Below are 27,835 nucleotides of genomic sequence, written 5' to 3' on the forward strand. Positions count from 1 at the left end.
AAAAAAAAGTTAGGACAGGGGCTTGTTTTCCACAGGGTTGCATCATCTCTTCTTTCAGCAACACTCAGTAACCGTTTGGGAACTGAGATGACCCACTGCTGTTTTGACAGTGACTTCTTCTTAGCCTGACACAGGATCGTTAACGTCATTTTGTCACATCATAATACATCAATTGTTTTCATTACATCACAGACACAGGGCGTGTCCATACGTCACATAAAAGATTAACAGAGTGAATCAGAATGTGTTGGTCCTGGTTACACCTATCCGGCTGGATGATTTCCCTAATCCTCTGAGGTCTAAGTCATCATAGGTATTAACCCTAAACCTAAACCTACACTAAATCAATATTTTTGGAAACATATGACCCCGTTTTGATGTGTATTAGGTATAACAAATATGTTTGTTTCCTGATGACCAAAACTTGAGAGAACAATTTTATAAAAACAGAAATGACATATTCTACAGTTAGAGTTAGGGTAAAGTTTGGGGTCATCACCAATAGTAACAAATGACTGATGACTTGAGAGTTAAATTAGGATAAGCTGGATTTAATAATGACAGATAACTGCATATTAATTTCTAATAGAAAACTAATAAAAACCATGGTAAATGTAAGGGTGTAAGGCTTTTACCCCAGCAGAGCTAGAAGGTGATTTGTACTAAATATAATACCTGAAATCAACATTGGATGCCGAAGGAGGACTGGCATAAAGTGACTACTTTGAAAAAGAAAGTAATCTTTGTATTTTTGAAATAAATTATTTTAATGTGCTTTTTTGTCGAATACACCCCCAAAAAAGGTAAAAGAAACAAAGCATAACACAACAAGTCTGAAGTACAGCCCAATATATCATAAAAACTAGACATACGCCAAAATAAAGCACAGAATAAAACTGAAAAAGACAAATACTGGAAGCAGTAAAAAAAAAAAAACAGGAGAGGAAAATTAAAAACATCAAGTAATGAGTGCTGAAAAATATTTCATTCATAACTGTTTAGGGGCAGTGACATGTGTCTTCATGTATGTGATGATTAATGATAATAAGTCACATGTTATTAATTCCCTCCTGACTAATGTGGTAGCTTACCAAGAGTAATGAGTCAGGGTATGCCAGAAGATCATGTTGGGAAATCCTGTTTCCAACATGATCAACATGGAAATGAGGTTTAATCATTTGAACGTGAGTGTTGGCATAATTGCAAATTTTCAATTTGTACACATGTTCAAATCTCGTTGCAAGTGATGAAATATTTACTGCTCATAATCGTGTGATTCCTTGATTGTACAATACACTTTAAAAGAATTAAAATGACTTGTTTTCACTTGAACTCTGTGATTTCACTGTGTGGACATTTCACCCCCCTCCAGTCCCATGGATCTAGAGAGAGGCAGGCTTTGAGGAAAGTCTTTTTGTGTTAAAGCCTTTGAATATCTATTCTTTATGATCTCTATTCCCTCTGCTGAAGTTCAGAGTGTGCGTGAACAGAGGAAGGGGAAGGGTGGAATCATAACACTGATGATGAGATGACACCGAACATACTTTGGAGAGCATTTTTGATTCTTTACACATTTTCCTAAACTCAGACAAATATATCCAGAAGCTATCACTGTATTCCATAAGCTGGTTCGATGAATAATGGTTGTTATGACAGGGAGCAGTGTCAATCAGACATGATAGCTTGAAGAAGTAAAATAAACATGAAACAAGGCAAATAAAAAGAGAGTTATATAAAGCTCTCCTTGATGTTCAGCATCGTACCTCTTTACCCCTAGTGTGTCTGTTCTATAATGGCACAAAGTAGGGATGGGTTGTCGCTGTCTTTTTCATCTCACTGCCTTTTGTTAGTATGTTGAGAGAGGCAAAGAGAGAGGGAGAGTGAGGAAGGAAGAAGAAGAGGAGGTTGCTGGGGATTGGACCCAGTCCCTGCACACCCAATTAAAGGAATCTTCTGCTCAAAGACACAGTCTGGCAACATGTGTTCTGACATTTGTCTTCCTGAGTGTTGTGATTTACGGTACCATGGAGCTAAAGGCTAAATTAGCAGCCGCCCAACATCAGAGACCCCACAGTAATATTGGATGGGTGAGGATTGTCAGATAGGATCAAGCATGCAGTGTGCTGTTGTCTTGTTTTCATCGTCGCGTGCAATAGAACGGGTTGGCGACCCTGGTGCTTTGTTGATAGATGAGTCAAAACAATGCTTGCTGTAATTTGGGATTTGCAAATTCAATTCATTAGCATTTTACTGAAACAGCATGTTAATCAACATCAAATCGGGGATAAAGCATAACATTTAGGACTTATTAGAAATGTCCATGCAAATAGACTCCAGTACAACAACTGTGCCATAAATTCCGCTTTTATGACGCCTACAGACTTCCAGTTCAACTGAGATTCTCCAAGAGCAGATAATTCTGCTTTCCTGTGCCTTACTGAGGTTATAAGGGAAGGTGATGCCATAGCTGAATTATCTTATGTGTTCCTAATATTTTGTCCACCCAGTTAAGATTCTTTCAGGAAGGTTGCACATAGGTTGACAGTGTGTATCACATATAGAATGTTATACTTTTGCGTTACTGATGTATAAACTTTATAATTTGTCAAAAACTGGGAATTATTTAAAGACAATACAAATGAGAACAGCATCCAATATTATAGCGTTACCATTGTTTGTGTATATAATGAGGTGAGTGGAAAGCAAGCATGGTCTACCACTGTTTAATAGTAGGTAACCTTACTTTTTTGGCTACTGCTTCTGAACTCTACATTTATGAGTACAATATAAAGTATTCCATCCACAGTGTGGGGTTGTTTTCGTTCCTCTGAACCTTTAAAGCACAATCTCTAATCGAGATCCTCCTTCCCCAGACACAGCTTTGATCTCTTCCTGTGGGACCTGTTTGTGCCACTAAGGATTCTCTGATAAGCCTTACAACCAGGCAGCAATTACACTACTAATTACACAAGTATAAAACCCTGACCTTGCACTTAATATACCTGCCTCTGTGCTGTGTCGCTGAATTCCACTTCTACCGACAACTTGCACGCAAACAAAAATAGAAACAGACTGTAAGCACAAATGAAAAACACCGAAGAGTCTTTATGCACAGACGGCATAGCTGCTGCCGAGTTGCGGGGTGTACCTTCCCAGCAGCCGGTGTAGGGGTGTGATCTCACAAGGTGAGCGGATGCTGGAGGAGAAAGCTGCCTTGCGGTCAGTAGGGAGGCAGCGGGCCTCAGGGAAAAGCTCTTAACTTCTGTCAGGCACAAATAACCACGCCATTTTTCACCCTGTGATTTTTAACTGAGAAAATGATTCCAGTCCCCAGTCATATGAACTCTATGCACATGCCATGAGTCAATTCTAGCTCTGATAGAAAGGAGTTCAGCTAAGCTGCCAATCTTTATTTCTTGCGCAGTTCAGTGTTTTAGGGTACTTGGCATAATACACCCATCTAGACGGCACGAATGCATTATCGTGTAACTGACTGGGCATGAAAAAGTGCAGTGTGACACATCTGACTGTCTTGATTTTATGCCTTTGTGACCAAGAAGCATGCTGTAAGACTGTTTATGAAAAATAAATATCAAATGTCACGTGTACAAATCCTATCAAGAATTATTGGAAATCTCAATGTCACTGAAGTCTTAATGTGGAGAAAAGCAGAGGCTGGGTAGTGAATTACATTTTATTGTTAACCCTGAAAAAAATAGAAGAAATAATAGATGGAAGTTCAGAATTAAAGCGGTTATTCAGTAGGTGGAAAGTTTTCCCTTTACAAAGAACGCGTTAGAAACCTTAAGCTGAGTGTGGATACCGTGATGTGATTTACTGTGGTCAACATGCTGCTAGGTGGTGCTAGTGGCGCTGCTTCTGAGGGAGAGATTACACTCCGAGGAAGCAACACTGTTAGATTCACCTGCATTTGCCAAAACCCTAAAAGTGTGAAGCCATCTCGGACTGAGCTATATCGCCTTTCGGATTTTATATTCCAAGTGTGCACTATGTGTATGTACTGTAGAAAATACTGTACTTCCTGTGTTTGCTGAAATAACAGCAATGACTTTTTATCTGCCTCCCAGGCTTGCACTTATGAGGCACTGATTCTTAAAGTGAGAATATATGAGAGCGTGTGCCCCCGTACTCGAGTATATTGCCACACATCAGATCATTTAACACTTTGAACTGTCAGAAATGTGTCACTCAGTCTCTCTCTTGATACCTTCATCTGTCAGACTGAAATCATAAATACAATCATTTCCCCAATGTTGGCTCTTTATTCTGTCAACCGTTTCAAAATGTGACTGTGCCTCTTCATTTCCGACCCATGAATAAGTGAGAGGCCATTAATATGTCTCTTTCATTACACTCTGGCACTGCACTGCATGAGCATGCACAGAACTGCGTGTTCACTGGGCTTTGGTTCTGATGTCCGATTTGTAAGGCAACAAAGAAATGTCACCATGTCTGGATGGGGAGAAGTGTCTTTCCGAGAATTCATATTTTGTTCCTGTTTAAATAAACGAGAGCAAGAAAAGGAGTCACTTTCGCATAGAAAACTAAATGTGTTCTGGTTTAAATCATGAGAAATTTTCTGCATGTCTTTTAGTGAATTACTATCTTGGAAACAGACACTAAATTATCTTTTTCTGGAGAAAAAATAAATAAATTGTGATCAATCATAGACTAACATATCACCTTCACCCTTAGTGTTAAACAGACTTTACAGCGTTGTGAAGAGCTTGTTTGTGCTCAGATTTTGTTTCCCGTTTTTTCTCCATTTCTTCGCACCTTTTTGTCTACAGATCACCCTGTGGTTTGACAAACACATTTTTTTCTTCCTTTCTATCGCCACTCCCAAGACAAGATTAGAGGGGAAACTCATCAGTCTCCTTGGCTGTTGTCTGATAAACTTTTTATTTGAAGGGTGTCCTGTCTCATGTCTCTGGTGTCTTCCTCCAGTGCACTCCTGATTTGAAATATAGCCTTACATAATGAGGGAGAAAAATAGAGCGGTGTTGCACCCCTGAGCCAATGTCAGCTTAATCAATCATCTGATCACGGCAGGCATGCTTACTCTACTCGCTTCACATCCGCCACATCCTTCCCCCTGTTCAACGATGTGACAGCAGCATAATTCATTTTAACTCAAAAATTAAAGCAGCAACATCAAGCTTGTCCTTGCATCTGTTTGGTCTAAACACACGGCGGTGCTGGTCTTGGTGTGCGCTTTTGCTGCTTTTGTTTGTGTAGCAAAGTCGATGCTTTCCTTTGCACGCGTGCTTATCGGAGGAGTGTTTGCATGTACTTGTGTACAGTGTGCAGTTTACCGGGGTTGCCTTTGCATGCACATGCCAGGATGTATTTCGCAGATGTGACATTTGTACGTTTTTCAGATGTAACATTTTGAGTGTGTTTACGTCTCAAGCTCAAGTTTCTTTGCTACAGCGCTGAGCATTCAACAGGCGTGGAATGCGAGTGCGGGGTTCACGCGGTCAAATTGCACCAGGTCAGAAGGTCGGGGAAATTTGGAGAAGCTAAAGCTGAGCAGAAGGAATGGAACTTGGCCTCTTCGCTTGGCAGTGAGAGATTCCTTCTGGCTTTCTGTCAAAAAGTCGGCATTCAGCAAAGCATAACTCCAAAAGTTATATCACGCTCTTGTTGCTGAGTTACGTGCAGGAGTGTTGTAATAAAAACATGAAAACTGACTCTTTTTGACAAAGTACCCCATGTTATTAGTCCATACTTAAAATGCTGCATATTTTAGTATGTCTCGTAGCATTGATCTGTAGTTTTGCATGGATTAAACACCTTTCCTTATTATGTGTTCTAAAATTGGATACAGCTTAATTACAAATTAGAAACAGCATAAATCATATTTACATATGCGGATTCTTTCACGTTTTTTCACCCCAAGGCTTTGTTTGTCACTATTCACCTTCACGTTAATAAAGTTTGTGCGATACTCTCAAAAGCTGCACTTAATGCTACATTTTCCCTAAGTCACTACAGCCAAACGGCAAATCTGACATCATGACAGAAGGAAGTCACATTTGGCCCGTTGAAGCTAAATAAAGAACTCAATAGAGACACATCATAGCCTTTTTTTATTGCCCTGCATCATATTATCAGCCTCATCGTTATTGTATTAATAGAATAATAATACATAAGAAACAAGCAGCTCTGCCAGCTTTCCTTTATCATAAACTAGAGTGCACTGTAATCAAAAATCAGTGAGAGCCACATCATGCTTCATTTAAGCTATTTAGAGAAAATGTTAACCGTATAAGACAGTATAAATTAGAATAAAACTACACTACTACAAAGCAACAGCTACTTAGTTACCATACTGTGTGGTGTCAGAAGCCTAGTTAACCAGTATGCACTGAAGCTCATCTGTATGAAGGCAAATGTTCAGGACAGTACAAATATATGTATTGCAGAAATATGTGTAATGTCGTTGGGTATTTGGCAACAAGCAACCTAACTCTGCTGAGACAGCGAGACCATGTCAAAGTCCACGTGCGCCGCTTTTAAGGGGCGGAGTTCAGTCTCGCAGCTTGCCCGCTGATCACATGCAGGAAGCATGGAGTTTGTAATTTGTGCGCAAAAAAAAGCGGGATATGGACAGCGGTCGGCTGATGACGTTTGAAGGCAGCCATGCACGGCGCTGCAGCTTCACGCACATTCTGTCAATCCGCTCTTTTATCACGCATGGCGAAGACACGCAGCTTATTCTGCCAGTGACGGGAAGAGCTCAAGCAGTAGTCATAATAGGCGAAGCACGCTCCTCCCACCGGATGGTGGAGATGATGATGATGATGATGATGATGATTATGTTAATTGTGATGATGTTGATGAAAATAATGAAGAGTGTTCTGATTATCCCCGCTTGAATGCTTGGACGTTAAAGTTGAATACTTGGCTGAGAGCAGCCGGCAGACTCCTATATGCTTATGGCTGGCAAGCCCAGTGAAGGAATTTGAAGTGAATATTTCCTGCACCCCTACAGCTTTTGGCTGACGTTAGAGAGAAGAGAGATGGGTAATACGGCGATAATTATAAAAGTGGCCATATTTAACAGGGATTTTTTTTTTTAAATTAAAGCAAAAATAAAATAACAACCCCAAGAATAAAGTGTTTTCCTAAAATTATATTGATTATTTTTAGATCGACAGCCTAAAAGAAATAGATTATGTAGCTACAGGCGCAGTTGCGTGCACAAGGATGCATTTTTGGCCACACTGTGCAGTTTTGCAGTTTATAATTCATAGTATTCTATCCCGGTTTTCTTATTTTGCATATAAGCAAATGCAGAGATGTAAAAAATCTTTGGAAATGGTTAGACAGTAATAGAAAATCGATATTACCATGCAAAACTGCGCGGGGTCGATCAGCGTGGATTACTTTCAGGCCTACATCTATTCCTCGACTATTGACAACCTCTCCCTTTCCAGTTTGCATGACTGGAGCTCTCACTAGCGCTGCTAGTGGACAATCAAACCTACACACCCACCTCCAGACACACTCGCATTTCTCATTTCTTACTTCTAAATTAGATAGCGAGACGTGGTGTCGGAGCTCACAGATCGCATAGAATTAGTTTGAAGTACCAGCGGTAGTTAAACAATAAATCTGAAATTCAACATGGAGTCCCCTCCAGATCCAGCGAGCGACCCGGGCAACAGCGCCTCGGAGCCGGCTACCCCGGTCAGGGAAACCCCGGTAAACCTGGAGACGCTCCGGAAAGCGGACCATCCAGCCCCGGTTCGAAGGCAGACCTGTTCAAGCACCAACAGAGGTAAGCGAACCGATTTCCCCCTTTTCACTTGATGAGAAATACGGAGCGATCGGGGACATTTTCATCAAACTTCAAAAATGAATTAAATCGCGTCCCCCTTGAATAACTGCACACTGTCTAAAAATCACCCAACCACAGGTACACAGCTTTTTATTTTTTTTATTTAGTACCACAGCGGCGATTACCCACTTGGTCGTAATGAGTGCTTCGGTGTGGGATCCTGGTGTTTAGGCTCTGCTGACAGCTCAAATCATAGGGGGTGATACGGTCACAGATGTCACATTTACTCTGACTGCAAGATTAATCAATTATCCAGGAACCCGGAGTTGACCAACGGGACCTTCTCCTCGTGCCAAAACGGGCTAACGTGCTCGCTCTAACGCGATATTGTCACAGAGTCGAAAGTGAACTTTGGGAAACTGTGGGTTAGTTTATCGATTAGTGCTATTCGCCTTCGCACAGACGTGTCCTCCACAGTGCCTTATACAACACACTGTACCGTCTGGATGGATTTCTCCCCCTTTTTTACATTTCCAGCTAACAGATTTGCGCTATTCCTGTGTGGAAAAAGACGCCCCAGCAGCTGGAATTTGTTTAATGCCAGCAAACAGTGTTGCAAGCATTGGAGGCTTCTGCACGCCTTTTGCGATTAACCCCCCTCCCTTCAATACGAACAGACAATGAAAGCCAAACGAGCCCTACATTGCAATTAGCCCGTCAAAACGTCTGCATTGCTGCATGAGGACTGTTTCTTTTTTACACGATTTATCCATCACGTCCCGTCCATGTTGTACAGTACAAGACAGTATTTAACCACACCCCCTCTCGGCTGTATCCAGCACAGGCTAACCGGGCTCACCCAAGTTCAAAGAAATAGTGCTTTCTCTGCTGATTCCTGACAAGCAGAGTTGGTGTGGATACATGGCAGCGAAGCGACCGGTGTAGATGTGACATTCATTCATTGAACGACGTTTTCTTTTTTCTTTTTTGTGAGCGCACTCTTCCTGTGCGCAAGGGTATATTTAGAGTGTGATATGGTGAATGTGGAATGTAAGCTGGTTATGTAACAGGTTTAGCCATAAACAGAGGCGCGCAACTGAGAGCAGAAATCATAATCTCAGATCTTTTCACTTTATAAAGTGGTTACCCCCCCTTACTCCTCGTTATCACCCCGCTTGTTTTATATAGAAAAAACAGCCCAGTTCAGCGACTATTTATATGTATTTACCGCTCAAGCGAAACTGTGTGACTTTGTGGGCTGGCACAGCCTGCGCGCTTATGTAATAGCGGGGCAAAGACAGGTAGTTGGGAGGCTTCGTGGATTGATTTCTTTTTTCACAAGTCTGACTTTGAGACACTCCTAACCTGCTGACCCATATTCACCCCACCCTTTTATGCACAGGATTAAAGTGCGTCTGGGAAAGAGAAAGACAGGAAAAAGAACGCCTTTGGTCTGTTATGTAATGCTGAATGGGTGAAAAAAATGTCTTCACTGGGGCAATCTCTGCACTTTGAAAGGAGGTTCTCAGCACGGAAACTTTATTTTGGCCTTTATACAAAGAAAACAGATTATCGTTGGATATTATTTAGCATAGGAGGGCTTAAAGAAAACTTTTGAGAACTTTTCAAAAACTTAATGCAAGTAAATATTTGTCTGACATCGCTTATGGTTAAATTTCTGGAATTATTTTCTCATGTTTAACTGTGTAGTTCAAATCCTCTTGTGCATTTTAGCCTTTCATACAGGTGGGAAAAGCTGTCATGTGCAGTGCTGATTTAGCATTAGAAACTTTAACTCCACTCTGTTCCGGTCAGTCGTCTAACCTTTAGAACATTAATAAATATTACAGTGAGATGACAACGTATTGTAATGCTACAAAGGAAGGCCACTGGTTGTTTTAAAAGACCCCCAAACTGAGGTCACGATGGAGATGTCTTATAAATGTAATAATCTAGAAATATTTAGAGCATTCATCATGCAGGAGAGCAGAAGAAAAGCTTGCTTTCATAAAGATATTATGCCATAATTGCTTTATTCAATTGAAAGTACACATGTTCTATTAAGGAGAAGCTGCAGCCGGGTTATTGCGTAGGCAGAGTTGATTGTAGGGTTGCTTAAAAAATAAAACAATAAAAAAGGAGAAAAAAAGAAACAGCAAAAAAATATTTATAGTTCACAGCAGTGTTACAGACTTCTGAAACATTTTTTAGGATTACGCTTCCACGCTCAGACTCTGGCTTTTTAGGCCAGGCACGGAAACCAACATCTGAAAGGCGGCAGACACTCGCTTAAGCGCAGTTTCCTTCTTTACACCAGCTGTATTAGACTTTCTGAGGATGCACATTTCTTATCCTGCATGCAGAGCGTTTACTGTTTTAACCCTGAGTGCTAATACCTTATAAGTAGAAACGGCTTACTTCAGCAGAAGCTCTGCTGTAAGACTTGAGTGGGTCAGAGAACAGGCCTTGAAGGGCTTTTGGTATATCATTACTGGAAAGAAGAAAGGGTGTTATTTTCATATTGCAAGATCTCTCCGTTCACAAATTTGGAAACAATCAATATTAATGGCTTAGTTATGTAAGGTGATGGTCTCTGCAGAGGTTTGAAATCTCACAGTTGCACAGGGAAGCACCGAAGCCGCGCGTGTGATGAGAGACCTGGTGTTTGCATCCGCATTTAACATTAGTTTGTTCGACTGCTGAAAATGTGCGTGCTTCCTAGAAGTGTGGAATTAGACTCCACCGAATGATGCTGATTGATATGCTTGTCTTCTTGTGCTGCGCTATCATTGTCATGTATGCAGACTGTGAGTCATCTGAAAATCATTTTCCTTCGTTAGGGAGTAAGAGGTTACTCATAAAGTACAAATAACATTATGTTGGTTTAGAACAGCGTAATCTGTCACTAGGTGAAGTGTGATGTGGTTCCCTGTGGTGGAGAATATTACAGAGCCTCCTGCTTATTAGTTTGCCTCCGTCTCATATCTCGATTAATTCTGATATGATTTTTTTTTTAGCCTGAATAACAGCTTTCTTCCTATTGTTTCACTACATCTAGCGTTATTGTAGTTTTTCCCACCACACATTTTTGTTTTCATAAAATAAAAAAAGTAACCTGTTCTTCAGGTTTCAGTGTAGAGAAGTCTTAACATACAGTGCAGTATATTGCGTGATCCAGTCTAACGGAGGAGAGTTTAAACATTGTCACTCATCTCTTAATGAACACGTAGCCACAATTTACTCAGAGGTTTTATTTGTGGGGAGTGAAACGAGAGCTCTCAGCTAGACAGCCAGCATTTATTTAGTCGTTGCTGAAAGAGGATGGATGAGGTACAGCGGCATAGAGTTTTAACTTTTTGCACTAAATCTCAGAAAGCTGGCAGTTGGCTGAGGTTAGCGCGCCTCTCGAATGGACAGCGGCATTACTGTGGCCGTGGCATTCTCAGATTCAGTGAATGAGGGCACTCTGCCCGCTGGAGAGCGTGAAGGTACAGGTATAGGCTTATAACTGAGACTTCAGCTTGGACAGATCCAGGAGTGGAACTCCATTATGTGTCCTTTTTTTCTGGCTGGCTGGCTGGCTATAACATAATATCAAATCTGAGTCCTCTTGCGTTTTCAATTCTGAAATGTGGGTGAGGTAATGATATCATGAACTGTTTTATTGCTACCCATCAGACACTTAACATCGTTAAATGTTAACAGTCAGTCTTTCTTCAACCATACACCGAGCTGTTGCATAGATGGTGACAACTGTTTCTCGTTTCGACTTTGGAACTAGAGCTGTTGGAAAAAAAACCCCCGATCTTCTGTTCTTATGAGCTTCAAAGGTCAAACATTATTTCAGTTGCATCATGCTTATCTAGGCAGTGTACCTGTGAATATCAGCATAATGTTAGAGTTAGTAGTTGATGAGCATTGATTGAAATATTGCCAGGCAAGATGTGAAGCTTTTTTTTCTTGCTGTCATTTCAAAATATGAAATTAGCAGCACAGTGGCTCAGTGGTTACTACTGTTACTTCACAGCAGTGATGTGTGTGGTGACTTTCACAGAAAGGCGAGTATAGATGATGACAGGAAGAAACATGCTTAACAAGACACATTAGATGAGATTAAAACAGATCTTTTTATGATTTTGTACTGCCTGTCTTTTATTCTTTTATATAAACTGACAACCTCCTGCAGCTTTCTGTACTCTGCACGGACACGTCTTAACCTTTCTGCAGTTGTTTCTGGATGAAGAATTATTTTAAAAATGTACTTTAGTATTTACCATCAAAATATTTAGCATTACCTGACAATTACAAGTACTGGAGGAATTGTTTAGTAAAATTATACTGCACTATGAAAATACCCAACTCCTTGTCTAAGGAGCTTGGTGGAGAGTCCCTAAATCTGGGCGTCTCAACCATTTGACCCTAGAACTGAAGAAGCTTCTTGGATGAGAGGTGAAACGTCTTCAAGCAACTTAAAGAAGTCCACACACCTTTCTTTCCAAGCTCCTTAGACTACAATGACCTGGATGACTGAGAACCTTCACAGACATACCCAACTCCTCGTAAACCGTGAACTATTGGAGCATTTAACTTAAAGTATTAAAACAAATAGCAATTATGCTGCATATATAATATTTTCTTGCGTTGTTATATGAATCAGTATTACTGCTGCATGTTTGAGCTTGAGCTTTAAATATTTTATATTCTGTCTAATCTCCTGTAATTTATCATATTCTGTAAAATTGTGTTTATAGTCGCTGTCCTGTGAGGATGCCATTTCTTAAAAAAAACAAAAAAGCAATTTAATGAGCTCATTGGGATTAAAAATATCAATAAAAAATGACGTTGATATTTTAGCAAAACACTGGGGTTAAATTTAGTACGTTCAATCAACCAAGTGAATTCTCATAGATGATAATCTGAAAGTGATGGCCGAGCCTGCACCTGTGCAACTTGTCTGCTTTATTAAACCAGACGTGGCAGGATTTGACGTCCCCTCTCCATCATTGATGCTTTCTTTGCTGTTGTGCTGAAGGAATTATTAAAAACTTTTTCACACTATACTCTAACTCCGCTACATCACCCAGGTTGGCCAAGGTGATTAGCTAGAGAAAACCTTGTTGTTGAGATGATAAATCATGGAGTGCTTGTTTATGTACTAATGTTAGCTCTGTCTCCACATAACATGTAGTTTGTAACTGATCTCAGAGTAGTAAAAGCAGAGTCAGCTTTTCTAGCATACCTGTGAGTTTCCCACCAAAGCCCAGCGGTTTATCCACAATGTGGACATGCAAAGTACCAGAAAAACTGATTGTCTTGCAGCTTGCCAGCTAAGCTTTGTGAAAGGGCATTTCCATCATAATGCTGGCCCCGTATAGATTCCAGTAGAGTCAAGCAGAATAAAGCCTGCTTCCAGAGACAATATCCAACTGTGGCCGCAAGATGGTAGGAAATTAAAGGATGGATGCAAACAAGTGAGCAGTTTTATGACATAATACTGTGAAATGCAAGGAGACAGATCGCTTTCACACTGGTATATTTTAGTTGGTGTTAGTTCACTGGACAAGCTCTGCTTACCTTGCTTGCCCTGATGAAGCAACACTGCTTCACAGCAAACAAAATTTTCCTCCAGCCCCTGTGTTTGATGAATTCATTCTTTCACAGGGACGGTCGACCTAACCTAGAGCTGGCTTAAGTTACCTCCAACTAAATGTGATACCTAAAAAGCACATATGTTCAAAAGCAAATCAAGTCATAATACTGTGTGTTTGGACAATGTATGTTTAAACATTTTCACAACTTGACAATAGCCTACTTTGTTAGTAGTACAATCCCCAAATGGTACTCATAGGTGTGGTTAGTTTTATGGGTCATTAACAAAAGTCTGGTTTCTGAACAAAGGCACAAAAAGCACAAAAAAAACCCATGCTTTTTTTCTGCATTAAATATCAACACAATTAGCAGCAAACTGCATGTCACAAACAGTTAATCAGTTTGCACAGGTGATTTAAATATTCTCCTCTCTATATTTTGTGCCTTCAGAAGGGAAATCCCAGTAATACACATCAAATCAAACCAAACTTTATTGTCAGTTTGCTTTGCATGCAGCTGTAGTGTATGCAAAATGAAAGGGCTTTTCTGCAGGGTCAACACAAGCGTATGCAACAGGGTCAGTCATAAAAACCTTTTCCACTTCTTGCATGCAATCTTATCACCGTGTTGTCTTTGTATATACAGACAGTACTTTTTTTAATGCCAAAACACAGTTTACACTGGCACAGGCGGTTAGAAAACCAGAGCCAATTTGGATTAATCCTGACATAAATATTTTATTATTTGCACATTATGGTTATTGTCAACATCAGTGTGTAAAGCTAGACCCCAACTTTAATGCATACAACAGATGTAGGGTACTGTACAAGAGGGACAGCAAATATGGTCTCAGTGTTGAAGAAGGACAAGCACTCTTTCGTGCAGACTTGGAAGAGCTGGTATAAAAAAGCATCATACAGAACAGAGGGAAGCTGTATACACTGTGAGGTAAAAAAGAATGCTGCTCCAAGTGGAAGCATGACTGATTTTCTTTTAACATCTTGTGCAATTCCAGGAAAAAACTGAAACACAGACACAGCTGTTCATGATATGGTGTTTGGTAACACCACTCCATTTGCTAAACTATTGGATTTGGCAGGGACCTTTGATTTCTTTATGTAACAAGACATGTGAAACAGCTCTAGAGTTTAATTCTATTTCAGCAAATACTCGATTGGTCTGACCTGTAAATATGACATAAAAAAGTCTCTCAAGTCTCAGAGATGCATAGTTAAAGATACATTAAAGGTAGTAAATTAAGTTTAGTTTAATTAAAATTAAACTAAACTTGTGAAAAGACTCTAGACATTGGTTAAAGAAATTTGCTTGTTTTTCATTGTTTAGCTCTGTTTGTCACAAATGAAAATCCAATATTCTCTGTTCATTTAACACTTTAAAATTTTATGCATAACACATATTAAGTCATTGTTAAATGAACTGAAGCATGCACCACAGTATTTGCCATTTGCAAAATAGCAGACTTTTGCTTGACCTGTGCATTTCACTCACAATTGTCCATATAAACTAAAGTGCATTTGGCTTGAAAATGCATTTATGTATATCATTTACTTTTGTTGACATAAATGCATTTCATATGTATATTTAATTTGCATTTTTTGCATAATTTAAGTTAGAACTTATATTTATTTTAGGCTTACACTATAGGTAATTCAATGCCAGCCTTTAACAGGCAATATTAATTAAAATAAATTTAAAAACTTAACCTAGACCATCTATGAAAGTTTTATTCTTGTGGGACAGCTTATTTTTGAGTTTGAATCACTAGTGACTTAACTGGGGCTGGCGAGGAAATTTCAACTGGTGACAGACACCAGATTTGATGTGAAATCTCCAGTGGTGAATGATAGCTCAGATCTATGGCCCATTTACTGAAGTTTGTATCTTAGATAGAAAATTTTGAATAGTTATGACCGGAAATACTCCAGATGCATTATTGGAGGGCGTTAAAGGAGTCTAATTTTAATGTGGTACACTGTGACCTAAGTACTTGTGCTGCTTGGCTCCATGCCTCTCTGTGGCTCTGTGATATGAAAAGGGCCCCTTAGAAGAGGACTAGAGGGAAAGATGTGGTGAGAAGGGTCTAAAATCTCACTCTGGGGGGATTCTTATGTCACATCTATGGCCAAGGCTTTCACATCTCCATCATTGTGGATGGTGAAAAGCTCCCAAGCAGGTAGGTAAGCCCTTTGCATGTAAATTTTTTACGCTCAGAAACTTTGGCCGTTTTATCTTTCAAACCATCATTCCTTTCACTTCTTAACAAAACTCCTGCAAAACACCTGCCAGACTGCACCACGCCCTGCGTGACATTCAGAGAAGTCTTTTATTATTTAATTCAAATCACAAATCCTTTACCTGTGTGTGCACTCTGATCGGCCAGCTATGGACATTATGTGCACATGTCTGCTTTAAAACGAGAAGAAATCTAAAGCATTTTATTCAAACAGCACAACTCAAGAGCTTCTTGGCTGTCATTTATCTTTCTTTCTGAAGGCTAAATTCACTGCAGCCTTGCTTTAAGGATTCTGTCGCGTATGATGTCTGACTAAGATAAAAATGGAAATATCTGTTGCATATTGCTGCCTTTCTAGCACAGATGAAGAGCAGCAGCAACGGACAATAACAAGGCAGAATAATCCATTTGCTTTCTCCTATGCTTAGAGTAATAATGTAATTTAACAATGTCTGCACTTACGCATTCTCACCATGTATTACATCTAACAGAATAGTGTAGACGAGAGAAGGTGGTCTCAGGAGTTGTTAAACCGTCACTCAGAACAATGTGTTTTTACGAGTCTGTGCGCCATTATTGCACTACATGCAAAGTGTTTTTTCCGTTTTTACAGATTCAATTTTTAAAGAAAAAGAAGACCAAAATATTTTGTTATAGTAACAACATTGCTTTTCTGTGGTTCTGTCACACAAAATCCCAGTGCTGCAGGAGGTAAAGCACTCATATAACATCCTCCACTGCTAATTTCGTTACATTAGTAGTGCCGTGTCATTACTTCACAAAGTTTATTCGTCACCTGAAATAAACAGAAAACTTTTGGAGACGTGGGAGATAAAACAACTTGAAAATCAGTGTCATTTCTGTTGGCTTGATTATTTATATTGGAATAACAAGCCCAACTTAATCTCATAAATAAAAAAGGGAGAGATACAGATCCGTCCCCTCCAGGTACTGCCACCACTTAATCGAATTAGCTCCACTTGCAGGCTTGACGGGCTCTTCAAACACCCCTGGTGACTTCTGAGTGCCGATTACAATCAGCTACTATTTTCAGCCTTTGATTATAATCTGGTGAGGTTGGACAGAATTTTTTTGAACGCAGAACTAACTAATTATTAACATCGCGGCCCATCTCTGTCTTTTTCTCTCTTTTTTTTTTTTCGTGCCCGCTACTCGGGGCCAATGGGGCTGGAGTAGTTAAACAATACCCACAAGTGTTAATCATATCAAATCAAGCAGTAGTGTGAAACTATTAGCTTGGTCTTATTGAAACAGCACATATTAGTTGTTGTGTTGTCCAAACAATTAACTCACTAACTGTAAAATATGTGTAATATTAAAGAGGTCTTTTGTATATGTTTCTTATTGTGAAAGGAAAAAAAAGCTATAACATTTGTTCATACAGATTTCTCCACCTGACAGACAACAGTAATGAACACAATTCGCTACTCATAAAATAATAGGAGATGATCACAATTGTTCTTGCCTCACACAGTATGTCACAGAAACACTGCAACGTGCCTGTCAAACACAATTCTGCTCTTTTGTTACTTTTGAAAGGCAGCTTTTGAATATGAATAACTTACTAATGAATATTTGGTTCTTGTGTGTGTGCGCGTCTGTGAATTGATTGCTTTAGGAGGCGTGCTAAGACAGACTGTGGCACGATGGGGCTCAATCAGTGCAGCAATACTGGAGTGCTGCTTTCCGACAGTGATTGAAAGACAGACTTCACTATGTATGATTCTCCAATCACTTATTCACTGACAAATATCATCTGTCTGATCAATCAATATTTGCAGCTTTATTTTAGTAATGCAGTGCTTAAGAGGCAATAATTAACGCCGTGCTGGGTTGTTAAAAGCCTATTTTTATGTGACAGACCGAAATAGACGTACAGAAATAGGAAGTTGAAAACTTTGGGTTGAGGTTGGTAGTGGCAGACCCTGCAGACGTTCGCTGCGCGCAGTGAACTTATCGAGAACTTGAGATTGTCCTATGGCATAACTATTTCAGTTGCTTTCAAGTTATGTTAATGTACAAAACTGTTTTTTTTCCGTCTTAACTTTGAACTTTCTTCCTTCTTTTTTGGTTGAATGCTTATTTCAAAGAGCTATTTGGATTAGAGCTGTATTGGAGACAGCGCTTCGAGAAAGTTCCAGGTATAAAAATGTCCAAATCTAATTCTTTAAAAGATTTTTTGAGCTGTTGTTGACACAAAACTTTTTGTTTAGCTTGCCGTCTCTTCAGGAACAATAATAAGTTCAGCTTTTTTTGGGGGGGGGGAGGTTGCGAGTTTGTTTGTGAAATTGAAAATATACTGTGAAATAGTCCGAGGGAATATTCATTCAATGTCATCTTGCATTAAACAAGTGTGGCTTGTGATGCTCATTAATTTCTGCTTGCTCCACTTGCGGTGTTTGGGCTCTCTTTGCTGGCTCAGTGCCACAGTGTCTTCTGAAAGAGCCACTTCATCTCTGTCAGGGGCAGGTGGAAATTTTCTGCACACTTCTAATTGGACAAAGTGCCTTTCAAACTCTGAGCCATCATACACAGATCAAATTATCATACAGACCAGGTGTCAACAGAGGTTTTTCACCTCCCTTTTCCTCTTCTGCTCTCTCCGGCGTCTTTTGGTTGATTTTATGATTCTCCCTGGGCTTTTCAAACTCCCTACTGCTTAGTGGCCCCCGGCACGCTCAGGCTCGTCATAGGAATTGATTACAAGAAATTGCGCTTGCTATTTTGACTTTAAAGCTTTCATTATTTGCTGTCAAGAAAAAATTTTTTTCTCCAGTGCAAGATCCTCAAGCAGATATAAGCAAATATTTCCACCAGATACAAGGAGAATTTGAGGCTGTGGTTTTAGCTACCAGGGAGCTTTAAGATCTTTAGTAAAGCTCGGGGCCAAACTTAACTGTGCTTTTAATAGTAATGGGTCAAATCTTCAGATGAATTCTTCATCTCCTAGGTGATAAGCGAAAAGAGCAACATGCTGGGCGATGCCATTTTGCCAGTATGTGTCATTTAAAGGTGTAACTGTATTTTTGATTGAGCACCAGTGAAGCCGGCTTGTGACTAATGTGAAAAAAAGAGGCTGTCCAGATACAAGTATCAGACATGTGTTGGGTTAATTTTTTAGATAGTTAGACAGTTCACGGTACAAGACGACAGATCAAGTGTTTTGAGTCTTTTAGGTGCCCTTTGTGTCCCTGTGCAGCAGTAAGAGGAAATATTTTGTTTTGTGTTGATATGAAAAGTAGGAGCACTATTGGAGGAGAATAAATAGAGGATGGATTTTGAAACAAGTGTCTGAAAGGTTTCATAAAAGTTGAACCAATTACACTAAGTGTGATTTTTATATTTTCCCAAGCATGTGAGGTGGTCACTTTAAGCCGCATTCATTGCGAAAGCTCGCAGTAAATGAAAGGATGAAAGGGCAAGTGCTGAATTTGCCTTTTTAAATTTAAACCTTGTTGGCGCTTGTACTCATGCATCACATTTTTATCCCAATATCTTTTGAAGGTTTAAAAGCTAAACTGGTTGTAATGATTAAACGATTATCTCCGCTCCTTTAACAAATCACACAAACACGGCAAAGTTTTGACACGCTCGATCGCTTATCTTGTCTGCATGTCGTCAACGCAGATGCACTACACTGTGCTGACTTGATTCGGCGCAAAGGAAAGTGGACAGGAGAGATTGATGGTGGTGTCCCCAGTCAGACAGATAACACCTGATTCTGCCTGCAGGGGGCTGGTCTAGCGCGCTCCTCCCCTGCGCCTCAGATGCATCGAAGGCTGCACCGAGGAGGTGAACCGTTCCTTCGCTCAATGCAAATTCATGGCCACATTCAGAGATGATCCCATGACAATTGAGCCAATGTGGCCCAGAGCACTCTGCAACACATGATCCATGCATCAGCCACACCTGGGAGAAACCCACACAGGCACGGGAGGTCATTTGTTCAACACAGGTGCATCACGTATCCCGATGCAGTCAAACAACCCACATGCTTGAATGCACGCTCGGAGACACACATGGCCAAATGCACACATGCGCATAGATACACAGGTGTTAATGAAATGCTCTGTACACACGTGGTTATCTATGTCTGCAGCACATCAGCTTTTTATTCTATTGTTCTTTGTTTCTATTGTTTCGTTGTTGCTTTGTCTGCTCAGGTTTGAAACATTTATACTTTTTACACGGGAACTTGCCTCAACAAATCAAAATACTATAAAATAATTAGTAGTTGAGGAAACGATACTATAATTGTCAGCCTTCTTGAAGGTGATGAGATCATGTGATGTGTTGGATGGTGTGGTGATTCTTTCTTTCATAGAAACATGTTAAAAACGTGATAACGATTTTTGGAAAACCACCTCCGGGTGTTGATATTTTTGAAGCCGAGCACTACAAATTGGGTGTTGGTCTTGATGCCAGCAAATATGTATTTTCCTGAGGAAAATGTACTTGTAAAACATGTCTACTGAAATGCCAACGCTCTTTAATGGAAGTTTGATTTCAGCTGTTTGCCAGATCAGAAAGAAGTCTGGCCAGGTGTAACAGGCAGCACCTCACAAGGGTTAGTGCCAAATTGGTTTGTGTGAAGAATCCACATCATAGGGTGCTTGAGCTGTTACCCTCACATTGTCGCTTTAGGACAGCTGGTTATAAAACTAAAAAACTCCTTGTCTTTTTCTCATGTGCTATTGACTTAACAGCAAATAGCACTCTGGCTGCACTTGTCACACTACCCAGAGAGGGAGTTTGCTTATTTTGGTATGAATTTTCCATTTCGCGCATCATTTTTTTTGTGATTTATTGTTGATGCTGTGATTTTGTATTCCAATACTAAGTGAACTCCTGTTGCAAGGTATCGTTATTTGCAATAAAGATAACCTAGAAGCTTGTATAGAGCTTTCCAGACTAAACAAGCAACTCAAAAACACCGCCATAGGCTTGGGGATAATTGTGATGGATGCCTTACTGACAGCTTTTTTGATGTTGTTACATCATTTGTTGTAATTTACCAAACATCTGTAATATTTGAGTGTCTTATCATCCCTTTGAATCAAAGTAAGCTACATCTTCAAGAAGACATACAGTGTAGGAAAACAAAATCCCATACAAAAAAAAAGAAATCAATAACAATGTGTGTTGCACAGGTTCTCGGTGTATAAAGCAGATGGTGAAAGCCTTCTGTATAATAGATCTCAATATTAACTGTAGCACATGCTGGGAGTGTTGGTGGATGGCACACAGCAGAGTGAAAGAGAAGCAATGACCTTCTGTCCCATCGTTTACCCTCTCGTGCCCCCCCATACTGCTCTCAAATTACTTTGTTTTAGCCAATTAAAGCAGCCGGCTGAGCATCAAGCAGGCTGCCATTTTTCGCTCACCTGGACCCAGGTGACATTATCACTCTGTCATCGGGAGAGATAGCTGTAAGTGGGAATCTCCGGCATGGCGCCGTGCCACCTTAGACCCCACAGTGTTCGCTGAGATTAATGCAGTGATTCTCCCCCCAACTTGCACGAATCAGTCGGCTCTCTCATCTGTTCCCAGCGATAGCACCGCGCACTGCTTCTCACTGCATGAAGCAAGGACCCAGTGACTGTATAAGTTTTTGTGCTACAAAGCATATACACAGAGACATACACGTGTACGTTTATGTATATATGTATATATATATATAACATTTCCTTAATCGCCCCAGTATAAGTAACTATCAATTTCTGAATATACAAGGAATTTATTGTCTCTTGCTATCTTATTGCCTTGTCGCTGATCAAGATACCATATGCTGAGAAATGACTCTCCATCCAAATCCTTTAATGGCTCAATAATAGAAAGACGGCAGACACAACAATACCATGGCACAAAATGAGTGAAGGACCGGAGAGTGTGGTGTTTAACAGCCATACGAGCACAGATTATGTGCTTGAAGGGGCTGAATCGAGTGCCAGCCGTGACAGTTGGGCTGGGAATTGAGCGTTCCGGGGACGTGCGGCTTGACTCCGCTCGGAAACACCACTGGGTCCAGGGCTCATCTCCGCAGTCCTCCGCCTCCCTCCTCGCATAGTGGCATTGTGGCCTGCCGTTTGCTCCGCTTCTCCGGGGGAATGGACGGGCCCTTGCTCTCGCTTGATGAGCACTCGCTAATGGCTGCTTCTTTGAAAGCTGACGGGCCCGTTTGAGGAGGAGTGTCTTTTACTTCCCTCCAGCTTGCCTTGGCCGGGCATTCGTCAGGCAGCCTGGCTTTGCTGTCCTGCCCACATGATGGTGCGCCAAGGGGCTGAAACGTCTGTCATTTGTTTTACTTTCAAATAAAAGTTGACGATTTACCAATAAAAAGTAAAAATAGTCTTTTGATGATGTCTGGAGGCATATGGAGAAAGTGTTGCAGTAGTGACATTTACAGCACTTTGTTGGGCTAGAAATAACAAAAGACAAAGGAGATTTGTCTGTTTAATTTTTTTTGTCTGTGTCCCCTCTGTTAGAATTGTTGCATGCAAATTAAACAAGTGAGTATAGAAAGTGTCATAGACATTAAAACATGATTTGGAGCCCCTGCTGAAAGTTGCACTTCATTAATGCTCTAAAGCTTCTTTTAATATATCGCTTGCTGTGTATCAATTTATGCATTGAATTGCCAAAATACATTCTTGCTCTCAACAAAACCCCACTTGTTTGTGCTTTATTTAAGAAAAGATATTTCTGCTGCTCAGCCTCTGAAAAAGGACTGTAATAATCGATGCACTGACTGTGATTTCTTGGCCGAGACTAATTTGTGTGTTATTTTTTTTTTTTTTTTTGTTTCTGCTCTTTATTATATACAACAAGTTGCCAAAATGAATGTAACAAAGCAGATAAACACCATCCACTAGTGGTAAATGCCATGTTATTTGCCAATAGTCTGCTCATGTATAGTGGTCCATCCTTGTATTAACAAAGAAGTTGATTGCCTGGATATGTTGTTTTGATGCTTCGCTTGCATCAGTCAATCTGCCAGTTAGTTGGTTACATATCCTGCTGATACCCTTGACCAGTCTTCTCACCCCAGAGGGAGCTGTTGTTCCTGTTGCCCTCCTCTACACTACTGTACCAGTCTCCAGCTTCTGGAGACTCCATTAAAAAGTTAGTCGTCCTTGGAAATCTCCTTTCTTTAACTTCTCTTGTCTTTACTCTCTCCAGCCCTCTCCCACTCTGTTTTCACGTGGACTCTTTTTTTTTCCCCCCACTTGAAACTAGGGCGAAGGTCAGAATGGTGAATTTGATATAAGAGCTGACATGGTTTCGTGGAGCACCTTGTCAACTCAAAACAATAGGTTTGCAGGAGCTGTTATGCCGAATAAAGAATGTTCGCATATTCCCACTGAAATGTCCTCCGCTAGACATTCCCAAAAGAGATGTGAACATTTGTCTGCATACATTTTTACCAGTCCTGGCCCAGTAGAAAATGGAGGTTGAGGCAAAATGAACATGTGAGCAAATAAGTTATTTCACAGGGGAAGCTAAAAAAAAAGAAAAGTCGACCACTTTGCTTTTATCCTCGTGTAGTGGCCTGCTCTCTTCGGTCTCGCTCCGGGTTTGCTTTAAATAAATTTAAGCTTCTTGTTGTAACCCTGCATATAATGATGCAGCTACATCAGGCCACACATATTATCTATGAAGAAGTAACTGATGTTAGTAGTTGCATAATGGCAAGAAAGGGCAGCTGGCTGGGATGTTGTACAGTGGCGTGATCAAATAGTTTTAATTTGATCTGACCTCTTTGTCTCAGTGGTGTCTCTGAGCTGCCTCTTAGTTGCAGCTTAAACAACAGAGTATAATGAAACAGGATGAATGTGGTGACGAGAACCAGTCAAGTTCAAACATACTGTGAAAAAGTAAATTGTGCATTTGCTTTTTTTTTTTTATCATTAATGAAACAGGGTTGGGCATTTTTACAGCTTAAAATATAGCATATATATATATATATACACACAAAAGAAGTCTGATTATGAAAATGATAACATCTAAAAAGGATGGATTGATATTATTATAACAGCTTCATTCGTTTCCTTTGTCAGAGATCTCTCACCAACCAGTTGTCGCAGGCAGTTTCATCTCAAATTAAATTCATTTGGACATGACATTTTAATTGGAACACTATTCCCATTAATTGAACAAATTAGAGAAAGTCTGCTGGGGGAAAGGTAATCTCTGGGAGAAATGATTTGGAATTCACAATTTAAAATTAAAAATCAGCTGCTCAGCTTTGTTTGTATGGCAGCCAGTTTGCGGCAGTGCACGCAGGCAGCGCCAGTGTTTGGGGTCCCAGCGGCACTCAGGGCTCACATTGTCTTCATTAAAAGCGATTAAGGAATAGGTCAATTTAGTCTGCTTGGCTGCTTAAGCCGAGCATTATTTTTTCCTAGTAAATGTCTTTGTCTGCACCAGCCTTTCCTCTGTGGGATCGGGCAGTCCCCGATTTTATTCATGTTTATATGTTTGACTGAACGTGTGAGTGAGTCATAGCAGTATCATTTTAAATATTGTCATTTTGTTTAATTTGTGTGCACATACACATGTTTGGGTTTTTCATGCTCCCGTGCTCCGGTTTTAGCATGCAAGCTGTCCGGGTGCTGATGACTTGCTGTCTGATTAGCAGTGAAAGGCAGTTGAACCCTGCAGCTTCGACTACAGTGAGCAATTAATTGTGCTAATAAAGAGCACCTTAAAATGTGCAGTTAATTTTGTAAACACACATGGATAGAGGATTTCACCCCTGTTGTTGATGAAAATTAGTCATCATTCACTGTTGCTTTCAGAAAAGCAACATGTTTCTTCACATTAAGTTGTTTGGAATGTGGCACGATTTACTCCGCTGCTTTTCACAGATTTTGAATCAAAAATGTTGTGCTGATTTTTTTATTTCAGTGTTTATCATTTTGGGTAGAAAGATGACTTATTTTAAACAAGTAAATAAAATAAGGGAGGTTGGTATCAGACATACACAAACTCATAAAGGCTTTAAGTCCGAAACACTTACAAGGACCTGTGCTGTTTGTAAAGAAAGAACAAAACAGAACGGTCTGCCTACATTCTCATTAGGTATACATATGTGCACATAAGAATAATAATGGGTGATGTGGTGTGTCAAAGCTCACACTTTGGCCAAGATGAAAAAATCAATCGAAAATAGTGAGCGTTATAATGAATCAGGTGTCGATTTAGAGCGGAGAGCTTGTTACATTATTCTTTCATTTTATTACCCTACTCTGTCAAATGATATACTTAGGACATGTGCTGCATGTTTCAAAAGTAGAAGTCTCTGTAGCCGTGTTGCCAGCATACAACTTTTCCAAAGGAGCCCTTTGAAATTTCATCTCATTGTGTTTCCCCTGTATTCAGATCAATCCCGTGGTTTCTCAGCTACCACATTATTATTCATCAGTCTATGGAGCTAGATCCTGATTGTAAACCTTGAAGATGAATCACAGCACATGTTTGTGCATTTGTGTAAATACCACTTGTTTGTGCTTTGAAAACTGGGGGGAGAGACAAAAAAGGTTTATAGTGTCTCATCAACCTTGGAAGTCTCAGTTATTATTATTATGTTTTGGGGGTTTTTATCGCCCTGGAATATTTTCCAAAATTGAAACAGCAGCGATGCCTGTGATATGAATGAGGTAAGAACTGAAGAAAGAGGATGAGAGCCTTAATTGGAGCTATGTGTTGTAAAAATGTGGCGAGAAAGGAGAGGATGGAGTGGAAGGAGGAAAGAGAGAGAGAGAGCCAGACAGAGGGGGCTCCTAGATAGAGGGCCGGGGGGAAAAAGTTCCCCCATGCTTGTCAGAGTTTGAGCAAGTTCAGAATTGATGGAGCCCACAGGCAGCACTGCTAATTTTAGTTGAAATCACCTAAGTGGTTTGGCTAATTTATCCAGGCTCCTCGGCCCTCAGCCCCTGGTTTCTGGCTCTCTTCTCCCCGCCCCTCCCTCCGTGAAATATCCACAAAGCGTGAAGGTACCAGGAGGTGACAGTGGGAACAGAAGGGTATTTTGTGCCCAGCTGATTTGCGGAGCACTGGGCGGTTTCAACCCGTGTCACACTCTTGGATATTGTTTGAACCCTAACGACAGCCCAGGTTCAATCATCTATTCCGCAAAATAATTCCCACCACCCTGAATTTAATGGAAAGTGAAATTACATTCGAACTTTAAAGAAAATCAGATGCAATCTCTCATATATCTTATTTCTCCTAATGGCTTACATTTCACGTTTCAGCTATTTCTTCATTGTTACTTAGATATCAGGAACACTTTTGGAGAGGGAGTGAGTCTGATTTTGTGTAATGATGGTCTGCCAGCTGGATTTGCTGAACATGTTGAAGCTTAACAAGCAGCATTGCTGGCGTTTGAATGTTTAGTAACAACTCGGAGAATCCCTTTTTTTGTCCGCCTGTGAACTGCAATTTGGTAGAAAGTCGGGAAGAAAGAATTTAAAATGAAACTGTCATGAAATTACAATGAAGGCGTGAGGTCAAAACGACTTTTTTGGTTCCTGGTATCAAGTGATGTTAAATTATTTGTGGAGTCTTTTTATGCATTTAGAGTTTAAATGAAACATTGTGAGCAGCTTGCTATATCATAGGTTATTTTCTATGACTATTTGATTGTTTCAAATGAAAGAATCAGAACAAGTTGGCTAAACATGTCAAGGTGACTGGAATCCATCAAGGCTTTTAGATGTCATGAGGTCCTTTCATTCCTTGCCCATTATTAGGAAAATGCTTTGAAATTTAAGATTTACTGATGTTTAATTACTTTAAGTGTGCTTTGGATAAGTCTAGTAACAAAAAACGGACCTTCTTAGCCAATTTAGTGGATAAGAAGCTTTTGTGGTTATGAAAATAGCCATTTCTCATTCAATAGGTGTGCGGTACACCCTATATAAGTAACCTCGTCACTTCTGGATATGTAAAATGAGAAGCAAGTTAAGACGATTAAGAGTTGCATAAAATTAACACTTCAATCATTTGGAACCAGAAGAGCCGTCAGAAACAAAAAGGTAAGGGAATGTGTGGTTACGCTAAAATGCATTCTAGTTAATCTAATAGAAAAATTCCTGTTTCTTTAATACTTATTTTGCAGCCAATTGATTTCTTTTCTTTGTAAGAAACCTGTTTAACCCCAGTTTCTGGTTAACTGCAAGGCAGCAAATAAAACTGCTGGACTGGGACTGCCTTTCTTTTATTGTTTTAAAAAAAGATTACACCCTATTTGCCGTTGATATAAATATTTGTTTAAGTACCTCAATAAAAACTGTTTGTGTTTCTAAGTGGAGCCGAGTTTCTTGAAAAATTATTTTCGGAGCTGTGACCAAGAGGGATGTTTGAAGTCTAGTGTGCAAGCCAGCAGTTTTTGGCAGATGAATGTAGGGGTTTTATGTGCCAAGCACCTGGTCAAACTGCAAACAATGAGGAGCTTATGGATTCGCTTTATCCAGCGACGGAGACGATACAGAGAACGTTAGAACTCTTATGGGCCATTTTAAGAAATGCTGATGCACAATAAAACTCAGCTCTTCTCGATGCTGTGGAAAGATTTCATATACCATAAGTTTCATATAGCATGTGTGGTAGGGGCGCAGATAGCTATGGATATTAACATATTAATGTTGCTCTATCTGCAGTGAGCCTATTTATACTTACTCATTACCATATGAACAAAATTAACAGCCTTCCAGGTTTGCTAACCTGATCAGGTTAGCAAACCTGCTGTAGCATGACGTCTTTCCAATATAAACAAAGGAATGAGGGAAAATAATTAGGAAAAAATCGTAGCCCTATTGAGCTGATGGAATAGTGATATTGTATAAACAGCTTAAAAACTACATGCAGAATTGAGATTCAGTGTGGAGGGTCTTGTTTGACTCTTTAGTAGTGATCTAATAATGAGCTCCACAGATGGGTTTGTTGGCCGAAGCTCTGCTGAGTCCACCGTGTATGCGGTAGAGAGTGTCAAAGTGTCTCCTGTGCAGGATCATCTCCAGGTTTGGGAAATGGATGGTGTCTGCCAGACATGCTGGCATTCAGTGGGGCCTTCACTCGTGCACTACCTGGGCTGGTGCTCAGCCAGGGTTAATTATAGGGGAGCTCCAGAGTCTTGTGTCACTAAGGATTCTAGACAGAAT

General features: G+C 40.1%; 1 protein-coding gene across 1 annotated transcript in view; it reads left to right on the top strand.

The window, feature by feature from the left end:
- Nucleotides 1-7,483: 7,483 nt before the first annotated feature.
- The window catches only part of roraa (RAR-related orphan receptor A, paralog a), a 186,555-nt gene continuing 166,203 nt past the window's right edge, over nt 7,484-27,835 (top strand). The window contains exon 1 of the mRNA XM_005928734.3: nt 7,484-7,807. Coding sequence (XP_005928796.1) covers nt 7,654-7,807 — 154 coding nt within the window. The 5' untranslated portion in view covers nt 7,484-7,653. The remainder of the gene's footprint in view (nt 7,808-27,835) is intronic.

This window comes from Haplochromis burtoni, unplaced genomic scaffold (assembly GCF_018398535.1).
Source record: "Haplochromis burtoni strain Fernald_Lab_line unplaced genomic scaffold, NCSU_Asbu1 Contig_114, whole genome shotgun sequence".
Lineage (NCBI taxonomy): Eukaryota > Metazoa > Chordata > Actinopteri > Cichliformes > Cichlidae > Haplochromis > Haplochromis burtoni.